Source organism: Lepisma saccharinum, chromosome 23, assembly GCF_977018435.1.
Source record: "Lepisma saccharinum chromosome 23, izLepSacc3.1, whole genome shotgun sequence".
Classification (NCBI taxonomy): Eukaryota; Metazoa; Arthropoda; class Insecta; order Zygentoma; family Lepismatidae; genus Lepisma; species Lepisma saccharinum.
In genome coordinates, this window is record NC_139251.1 from 15,758,750 (window position 1) to 15,769,549 (window position 10,800).

The 10,800-nt window shown below is 36.0% G+C and overlaps 1 protein-coding gene across 1 annotated transcript in view; it reads left to right on the forward strand.

Moving 5' to 3' along the window:
- The window catches only part of LOC146005379 (UNC93-like protein), a 68,454-nt gene extending 59,011 nt beyond the window's left edge, over nt 1–9,443 (forward strand). Inside the window, exons 4-7 of the mRNA XM_083144593.1 lie at nt 976–1,186; nt 2,653–2,812; nt 4,132–4,399; nt 8,062–9,443. Of these exons, the coding sequence (XP_083000719.1) occupies nt 976–1,186; nt 2,653–2,812; nt 4,132–4,399; nt 8,062–8,291 (869 nt within the window). The 3' untranslated portion in view covers nt 8,292–9,443. The remainder of the gene's footprint in view (nt 1–975; nt 1,187–2,652; nt 2,813–4,131; nt 4,400–8,061) is intronic.
- The last annotated feature ends 1,357 nt before the right edge of the window (nt 9,444–10,800 follow it).

Below are 10,800 nucleotides of genomic sequence, written 5' to 3' on the forward strand. Positions count from 1 at the left end.
ATCTGTCTACAAGAAAATTTCGATTTATTTATGTAGTGTGTTTTAGAAGTCTTGCAGGATTCAAAAATCCTATAACAAGGTTCATTACAACGAAATATTATTTGTTACACAGAGAAAACTTTAATATTTGATGTGGTTTAGTTAATCGCCAGATCTCCAGCTGGTCACCATTCACGTCCAAAACACACTTGCAATCTTCGTTTGGGCCGCCCACCGTGGCGGAGTGGTTAGCACATCGCTCTACGATGCCAGGGGTCTCGGGTTCGAATTCCGACCTGGGCATGGATGTTTGTGTCTATTCATCATATCATCCCTCATCCCAATCTTTGAAAATTAGCCGAAAGTAGCACAAGAAACGAAGTAAAATAAAGCAAATGAATCCAATCTTCGTTTGAATCCGAGAATTACGTTTTGACTGCTCGTCCGGAAGGTTGCGAATCACATCACGCATCTTGAGCTTCAAGTCGTCAAGATCTGTCGATTTCTTTGAATACACCTGAGTCTTGACATGTCCCTACAGCTAATAATCGAAAGGCTTAAGAAGGTCTGTTGACCTTGCGGGCCAAGGTGTGGGTCCTCTTTTTCTTGCATCGGCGTCATCTTGGAATCGCGTGATCACTTGCACACACGTCATCAGCAGCAATGTCTGCGATTAAGGGGGACTTTGGGGGGATTCGCCCCCATGTTTTGCCACTTTTGCCCCCGCACTCTGCTAAACCTTATCAACCAAAGGGAAAGTTACTGTCCTTTCCCCCTTAGTTTTGACACCTTGACCCCCAAGTTTTGAAACCCAATCGGCGACATTGTTCAGCAGCGTGGGCAGAACAAAATTTAAAATTTTTCCCTATGTTAAAAAAAATATTTCGTTGTAATAAACCTATTACTTTAAAGTTATAGGTTTATAGAATCCTGCAGGACTTTTTAAAACACGCTTCGAAATTCCACAAAATTAATATTTTTATTTCCTCCTTTCAGTATTATCCTCAGGGAAACCAAAGAACCTTACGTTAGTGGACGAGCACGTGCTGGGAACGTGTGGAGCCAATTTCTGCCCTTCAGGTGGCATGGAGAACGAGAATCTCCAACGCCCTCTGGACGAAAAGATTTACACCTTGTCGGGGATCTACATCGTCTGCATGCTGATCGCTGCGCTCTCCGTAGCCCTCTTCGTGGACCCTCTCAAAAGGTTAGTGTCTCAGTTCAACCTTACTTCTGCACATCATGGACCAGGGGCAATCCATGTACGTAAAAGTCCCCCTGAACCCCAATTTTTAAAATTAAATGCAATGCAGTAACTTTATCCTGTATTGTGAATGAACGATCTAAAATTGTCATTTGCATCAAAATTCAAGTATTATGCATAATTAAGTTAGTAAGTTATAACTTTTTGATTTACTTACGTCTTGCATTATGTTCCACCCGTGACACCAAAAAACAGTTAATTTCTCTTTTAACTGAGACATTTTCCCCTCAACTCAACTAGATTATTTAAAGGTCAATTACCTTCTCTTTGTCTTAAAGAATGTATTTTTCATCATTTGACAATTCCCAGAAATCGCAATAAATTTCTCAAGTGAGGAGGCAGTGTTTCGTCTGTTCCACCCGTGACACAAAAATGTTCACTTATTGCAACAAATGTGGGAAAGTATGTTAAGGGTAGTTATGTTATTATTATTATTTCCATAGGGTTACAATTAAGCCATACAACATTTCATTTTGAACAAAATTAATACAAATAATGACTTGATGCCCTATATAGTAAAAAAAAAATATGCAAAAGCTACATCTAAGGAAAATGTGATGAATTTACATTAGTATATATAGTGTTCTATAGTAGCAATGAAATAAAGAAAGTTTGAGAGTTATACACATTTAGAAGAAAAGAAAGTGTAAAGGTGTGTGGGTTTGGATATTAGTGTGTATGGAATTGCTGTTCGAAGTACAAGGATGAAAATTTTAAAATATATGTGTGTGGGTGGGTATGGTGAGGAGGAGGGGGGGGGGGGTAAGCACTGAAAATAATATTACTGGAGTTAGAATTTATAGACATGTGAACGTAGAAGACGACAGAACTGCGCTTTTAATCAACAGTGCTAAGATTCATATTCCATTGCACAGAAACTGTAAGAAAAATGTTGCATAACTATCAGAATGTTTACTTTAATAAAAAAAATGTATTCTGCGTGTCCCACCCGTGAATTTTGTACTGAATTTTAAATGAAATGAAGAATTTTCTCCACTGTATGGTATGTACAGTTGTAAAGGCTCGTACTATAGAATAAATTATATTCTGACAAATATAGTGTACACACAGAAAACAAACAAAAAAAAGCATATCTCAAACCAGATGTTTAAGTACATCATCGAAATAGAAGCATGGGGGTGCATAAAAAGCTCAACTGATGTATTGGAATGCATCTCGACATAGAAATACACTACATACGATATACAAAAATGTATGAAACTGTAAACCTGAATAGAGGCCATAAAATACAGTAGTGCATCAAAAAATGTTATGCATTTAGTTTTCTGTGTGTGTTTAGCACCAAAGCTATTCAGTGGATTCGAAAAATTAGTATTGAAGAGCCTGAGTCATATTCCAGTATCTTACGTCCCTTATAAATTTCAGGAATACTATTTTCCTCTTTCTAGGTACCAGGGAGATCGCCAGAAAGTTGGTGGCAACCTGTCAGGATTCCAGTTGCTCATAGCCACGATAAAACTCCTACGGAATAGAGATCAGCTGTTACTCATCCCTATGACCTTATTTATGGGAATGGACTCTGTATTCATCACTGCAGATTTCACAGAGGTAATACTCTTCATGAAAATTTCTTTAAATGAATACTTACTGTTGATGTACAAGGGGTGACCTTCGCTGTGGCCACCGCTCACGTATCAACCTCATTTATGCAGGCCAACGAGGCTCTGGCGTCTTAACCTACAGCCAGTATAATCCTCTGTAGAGCTGTGTTTTTTGTACACCGCTTTACAGCCTTAGCTTTTAACCTAGGTAAGGATATATTAGTCCTCAGATACACGGTGTTGCTTTTAGTTATGGATAGTAAATAGCCCATGTGCTGACGCACCCAGACTTATTTATTTCAATCACACAATCAATATATACATAGTGTACTTACACAAGTGCTATATTTATTTAAAAAAATAACTATTAGAAGATAAACTAAATATCACTGGCCTTTTATTTAAAGTGGAATCGGATAGATTCAAATGTTCTTGTTGAAGTGATATATACATATAAATTTAAAGACTTTGTAAGACATATTTTAACAAATGATATACCACAAAGTGATGTTGATGATTACTTGTGGAACACAAAGTAGCTTTAGCAATTCATAATTTCCATAAACAATGCCTCACTAGAACTGACTAAGTGTTAATTGATGCTTGCAGGCACTGCGTGTATAGGCAAAACTAAAATTTAACACTGTCCACACAAGTTTAAATTTGAGTACACACTTTTCAGTATTTGCTTTGAGACTAACAAAAGAATAATATTGTATCTATGACAAAATTCTTTTGTTTGATTGAATAATTTGATTTATTTTACTTCGCTTTTCTGCCTACTTTTGGTTAATGGCGAAGATGAGGATGAGTGATGATATGATGAAATGGATGAAAGGAAATTCACACAAAGATCTCTAAGGAGGATTATACTGGCCGTGAGTTAAGGCGCCAAAACCTTGATAGTCTGCAAAATCCAGTCCAGGGTGTACTAGCTGAAGAGAGATTGACATTTGGGCCTAATCGCAAAAAAAAAAAAAAAAAAATATTATTTCATATATGGTCCAGCTTAATCATTTTGTATTAACCGACAATTTAATTCACAACATGATCTTGCATTAAATATTAAGATTTATCTTACACATCGCGCTACGACGCCAGGGGCCCCAGGTTCGAATCCCTGCCTGAGCATGGATGTTTGTAAGTGTCCATCAATTTCATCACATCGTCACTCATCCCCATCTTCTTAAATTAGCCAAAAATGGCACAAAATGAGAAGTAAAATAAAGCAAATCAATCAATCTTAAGAACGTCCTCTGTCAGTTTCGTTGGTGTAAATTTCCTTCCAAGACAGATTAAATTTCTACTTTGAAATTTCTCTTTTAGGCATTCGTCTCGTGCACTCAGGGCATTTCAAACATAGGGTACGTGATGATTTGCTGTGGAGTGGTGAACGCAACTTCCGCCCTCCTGCTGGGCTACCTGGTGAAGGTGACAGGGAGGGTCCCCGTCATGATCTTCGCCTGGGCGCTGCACACCACCCTCGTCACTGTGATGCTCCTGTGGAAACCCTCTCACGACAGTTTCTACATTGTCTTCATTTTCGCCGGACTCTGGGGGTTGGGGGGAGGAGTCTGGGGCGTCCAAGTAAACGGTGAGTTTCTTTTACTTCCTTTGTATTTCACCTTTCATTTCTGTGCAATAATACAACATGCAAGAGTTCGATAATTGTACAGGGCGTTTCTTTAAAAAGTTAGTGAACAATGTTTGAGTGCTAAGTTTATTAAAGTTTCTTCTGAAACACCCTGTAGTTTGAGGTAATTTCTTGAGTAACGTAGCAATTTTAAGCCCGAATAAGGTTCGAACGCTTAGAATTATTGGCGTCGGGAGGAGGGGGGTGGGGGTCAAATGGGTCTGTCGACCCCACCTGGAAAATTGACATAGTTTATTTCAAGTTGCAAAAAAGCAGGAAGCTTGTTATTTTTATTGTTAATAACAGAAATAAAGTTCAGTTGAGTTAGGATTTGAATAACCAAAGCAAAAGCTGTGTTAGGTAAAAAAAAGTGTGTAAAATACAATGACCACATTCTTCCATTTTAAACGTCGACTACATGATTCCACAGTTTTGAATATTGCAAAAAATTGAGCTTTATGTGAGAGATTAAAACATAATGGAACAAAAACATAATAGCTAAAATTTTCTCCTAACTTTTGAACCCTTTTCTCGAACGAGGTGTGTAAAAAATAATAGCAAAACAAAATAACTATGCATTTCTCTGCACTGTGAAAGGTAACAAGAAAAACAACAAAAAAAAACAGTTCTTGTAGATAATCAGACATCGAGTGGATGTAGCAAAGTTTTCCTATTTACATAATTTGTAATGAATTTGGTTTATTTTATTCAATAATAATAGTTATGTATAATAATCATTATAAGCATGATATAATAATTATTATTTCTACTATTCAAGTTTATCGATGTCCTAACCCCCCCCCCCCCCCGCCACAAAAAAATTGTAGCGACGCCCATGCTTAAAATATGTTTCTGAACCCTGAAACATGAACGCCAGGCTCTCGAAAACATCTTAAACTAGAGATGGTATCGAAACTACATTTGGCAGTGTGTCAGTCTCGTCCCTAGTTGTGTCTGTCTCGTTCTCGGTGTTGTCTCGATTTTTTCCAAGGCCATCTCGGTCTCGATACCATCCCCTGCACCTACAGTCTTCACATAGCTTCGCAAAGAGACCCAATTTCGAGCGTTTGCATGTTCTGCGGAGGTCGATAGGAAATGTTTGTCGGAAGATTGCCATAAATAGTTTCATTATTGGCAATGTGAAGGACTTTACATGCTTATTTGTACTCCCCCTGCCCTATAGTACCATGAAAAGTATAACAAATTTTCGTTCTATTATAAAATATCAATATATTGTTAATTCTTACTATCCATGAAACCGATTCAACCACCATAAAAGAAAAAAACATTTGGTCAGAAGAAACCAAGACTATTTGTAGACTTAACCTTTTCATGAACAATAACCCTTCGTTCAAATAAACATCAGAACTGTTGCCTTCACAGCTTAACAATATTTACTGGTCCAATTCACTGCTTACATCAACTAAATCAGAATAGAACACCAGTCGAAATACGACAAATTTCTCTCCTGAAATATATTCAATATGTACAGATTAACATTTCTATACACTTGAGAAACAAGGTAGATTGCTTATAGAAGTACAGTTATGTTTTGATACATATATTTTCATTTACAAAATTTGAGAATGAAAAGAGTATAATTGGAATTTATAAGGAATTATCACACACTGGTAGAAGGGTGCTGAAAAGTTGATTAATGGTCTGGCTTTGAAGCCTACATTACCACACTGTATAAATCACAACATTGTAATTATACGAGAGGGTGTTATGGCCTGTATTTTGACACATTCTTGGCTCTATTTATTTATCTCAAGTAAATTTGTACACAATTATTGGTAATGTAAAATCGTTTAATTTACAATGGAAAAATATGCAAGAAGAGAATTGTAGTGGTGTTGCATACATAAACCCTGGTGTGACTGCAGTTTGTGAAACGACTTGCAATTTCGGATTGTTGCGATTCTCAATTTTGTTTAGAATGAAAATATTAGCGAGATTTAAACAGCTTCATAATGCTCATCCCCAAACATTTGACAGCAACACAAATGTGGTCACCACACTGGGGTGTTCCTGATCCCACAATAATTTAAAACCGGCTTTCACAATTAGAAGCGAACTTTGGGTAATCATCATATGCATTGTATGCCTTACGAATTGAATTGGAAATAAAAAATTTCCTACATCAATATGCCCATAAGACATTTTAAAGGTGAAGGGTTGAGATAGAAGACGCTTGTTCCTGAAACACAAATCGTGCCCTGCCATTCTGTTTTACACTACACTTGAATTTTTTTATCACTGTAACATAGCTACTTATCATCAGGGAACGGATTTTAAGGTGCAAAATTATGGTCGGAAAAGGGAAAAACAGGTTGTGAAAATGTTTTCAAAAAGATGAAGAAGAAAAAAGGTGCTGATAAAATGCCTTTATTCAGGTCTAAACTAGTTACATTAACATTCTTTATTCAACACTAGCAAATAATATAATTTATGGTAAACATGGTATAATTTATATTATACCATTTTATAGCTCTCGTTCTGCTCTACAAAATGAGACTAGAGGATTATATGTAACTGCTCAAGAATAATGAAAATTGAAAATCATTTATTTTTCTGTCCCAATTTTTTAACGAAACAGAAAAAAAAGGACTGAAGAAAAAGGTGAAACCTGAAAGATTGGTAAAAAGGGGAGAGATGTGCTAATCTCACGAAAAGGTGTAACAAAGTGTATTCATTTTACTTGATTTCATGTCCTAATATACATATCTCAAACGATCGGTATGAAAACAGCTATATTTTTGGAAAGGAAACCTTTTTGGAAACCTTAAAATCAGTTCACTACTTATCACAAAGAAAATAAGTAGGTTTAAGGGTTGAAACCATAGGCGTAGCCAGAACTTCATATTTGGGTGTGCACAAAGAAAAAATTAGGTCTTGTGCCTTTTTAATAGCATATTTTGCAACACAATCACTTGGCTCTTTAACTGCACTGATGTTTGTAAAGGAATATAAATTCACTAAATGACAGTGTTGAAAATTTCTGAATATATGTAGTAGAAAAAATCAAATTGCATAGAAATTACACACACAAAAAAAATGTTCATAAATGTTACAAACAAATACATCAAAATACACGTCATCTATAACAAGAGACGTCTGTCAAAAGGTACAATGTTCTTAAACTCATCAATAACTCCATTTTCATCAATAGACTAAGCTTTTTCTTGTTCCACAAAAACAAGAGCAGGGCTTCCAATCTATCCTGCTTCTGAGTTGCTCTTAATTTAGTTTTAACTTGGGTAAGCTTGGAGAAAGCTCTCTCACACGTGCAGCTTGTGACGGGTATAGAAGAATGGCGCTGCAGTACAGAGTAGAATGCAGTAAATATCTTCTTTCTCCAATGACATAAAAAAAATCGAAAAACTATAGACACTCGTTTCATCAGCGATAATGCACACTTTTGTACCAAGTAATGACATTTTCAACTTCTTACAAACTGCTGCTTATTTTCTCTCTTATTGAAATATGTCTTTAATTTTCTTCGATAAAGCAGCCCATTAGGGTGTGCCTAGGCACACCCGGCACACCCCGTAGCTACGCCTATGGTTGAAACATGCTCTATATTAAAGTGATTCTTATTGGAATTGTACTTTTGTTTCCAGCTCTCTACGGTATCCTGTTTCCTGGTGAAGAAGAAGCGTCCTACAGCAATTTCAGATTGTGGGAGAGCGTCGGTTTCTTCATCACATACGCTTACAGCACCCACCTCTGTGCCTACATCAAGTTGTACATTCTGATAGGAATGCTCGCTATTGGTATGATAGGCTACTTAATAGTAGAATTCTTGCATCGGAATGATGGGAAGGAAACTTCGGAAGATAAAAAGTCCTGAAACGTTTCAATTATAAGTATGACAGAGTGAATCTCTTGCCTTTGTGTACGAATGGTATGTTTGTGAAAAAAATGTCAGACCAGCTTAAAGCATGCATGTTAGAGAGCAGCATTGTATATATTTTTGTCATTAATGTGTGTGATGTAGTGTGTTTGAGATATACATATTTAAGCTCCAATTTATCAGTTGTGAAGGAAATATTAGTTCCTTTTATTATGTGCAGTGTTAGTGTTGACTGTTAAATGTATTTTTCATTTACTGCCCTTACTTAAACGTTAAGCAAATTATTGAACATACATTGTTCAGTTCTTGTGACGTAGTTATGAGGGCAACAACCAAAGCTCAAAAACTGGTGTGTATGTAAACTTGTACATGGAATTTTACATGTTGTAACCTCAAAATTGTTTCTTATAGCATCAGTAGCATCAGGTTAGAAATTTTAATGCTTTTTAAAATTCCTAAAAAGATATTAAACATCTGTGTATACCTTCCTTAAACAAAACTTTATCTTCAGGTCCATCTATAACTTTGAACAATATTGTAGTGAAATCATGGTAGCTTAATGAGATTTTTCTATTCGAAGTGGATTAATTAAAACAGCTCTCAATCAATATGCTTTTCTAAACTCTTGCTATGTTTGGTTTCCACAGTGATAATCTGACTTCTAAATTTGTTAATTTTCCCAACTGGCTATCGTGTCAAAACAATTGTAACGTACAATGTACATATGTTGTTTGTGGGTAATTCATGTTTGCAAAATATCTGTATTACCTCCATACATTTGAGGCAAATTAAGATATTTTACAATTTTAATGCATTTGTTTTGAATGTCATTGAAAATATATCATAAAGCTAACTATAAACCATGTTGACATTTGATAAAATTGCAAATAAATACATAACCATACATAAACTTAGGATATTTCCTTCATGGGAGGAAAATTTTGTGCGTGACCTAAAATATATTCTATCATTTTGGTTTATTTATATAATTGTTATTGTTTCTAATTCTTTGTTATATGCAGGTTTGTATGTATATAGATTCAATTTGTGGAAGTGAAACTTTATTAGGATCAAGCTAACATTGTTATCCACTCCGTACATTTCAAGCTAATGAAATGTCCTTAATTGAAATAAATATTTTAAATATAAGTTTTGATTGTCTTGTTTAGTTTTGCACGAATTAAAAATGTTTCAATCAGAATTTTGGGATGTAGTTTTATGATACAATGACTAAATGGTAATTAATATTGTTTAAACCAGGTTATTTGAATAATTACTATTCATTTAGGCAGAAATCCCAGTAAAGTGGGTAATCCTCTATATTGAAGAAAAATTTAACTGCGAAGCACATAACAAAATTATACCTGGAAAAATGGGAAGGAATTGACTTGTAAAAATGCCCGAAAATTTTCTTGTGTATAAAAGTAAAACGCATTCTGTATAATTCATGGTGACATGACATGCAGCTCCTCAGTATAAAAAAATGATTTTCAACTAAGTAATTTAATTAGGAAATATTTATAATGAACATTCCTGCATATACTCTGTCCCAGCTATCTGTGGAGCAGGCGAACGAGAACAAGTTTCTGCACAAGTAGTAACGCGAGACGACTCCACCAAAGAACAGTGAGCGGAACGGGATTGCGTAATGGTGTGGAGCGACTGGCGTTACACGCTTTCATTGCTTCCCTCTCTGATTTCCCCCCTCCTCCTCTCTCGCTCCACAGTTAGCTGGGACAGTGTATAGATCTATTTTTGAAAGCTCCCCTTTCGCATGTTTACCATCACGGGAGAGGTGTGTGTGTTTATGGACAGTTCAGCCCTTCGTCGCATTACGTTCCCAGTATTTTAAATGCACCGCTCAGTTTTCAAGACAAAGGAACGAGGCTGATATAATTCTCCGTAATAACGCATTATGCAATGTTAGTTTCACAAACCTACATGTCCTAAATTCTCCACAAAATAACATTTCAAAACCCAAATCTGCCGAGTCCGTACAAATACCTCTGAACTAGGCACATTGAAACTCTCATTGAAAAATGAACGCATAAGCATTTTGTATTAATGCATAACAGTTTGAGAATATCTTTACTAAACTTAGTTCTCACTAGGATGTGTTGACGACCATGATCTTCGAACTCGAAATTACTGTTATCCAGGAATCAGCTCAGTTTTGGCTTTCAAAAATTAGTAAAAAAAAAAAATATTGCATTCCAGACTCACCGGTATTTCTTCACAGATCGTAGGGTCAATGACAAACCTTCAATTAGTAGTTGAATAGACATACTTTCGCCTTCGTCCTTTTCTTTTCACACTGAATACGACCTTGACAAATAAATACGGCTAATTGTTATTGCCACTGCAGCATTATAGGGCCAGAATTCAATGTGGTGTCATTCATTTTCACACACTTATCACACCGGGCTACAGCAGCCAATTTAGCACCAATGGCGGTGCTAATACTCATTAATGGGGAAATTGGCCGCCTCGATTGCGCCTTGTAATC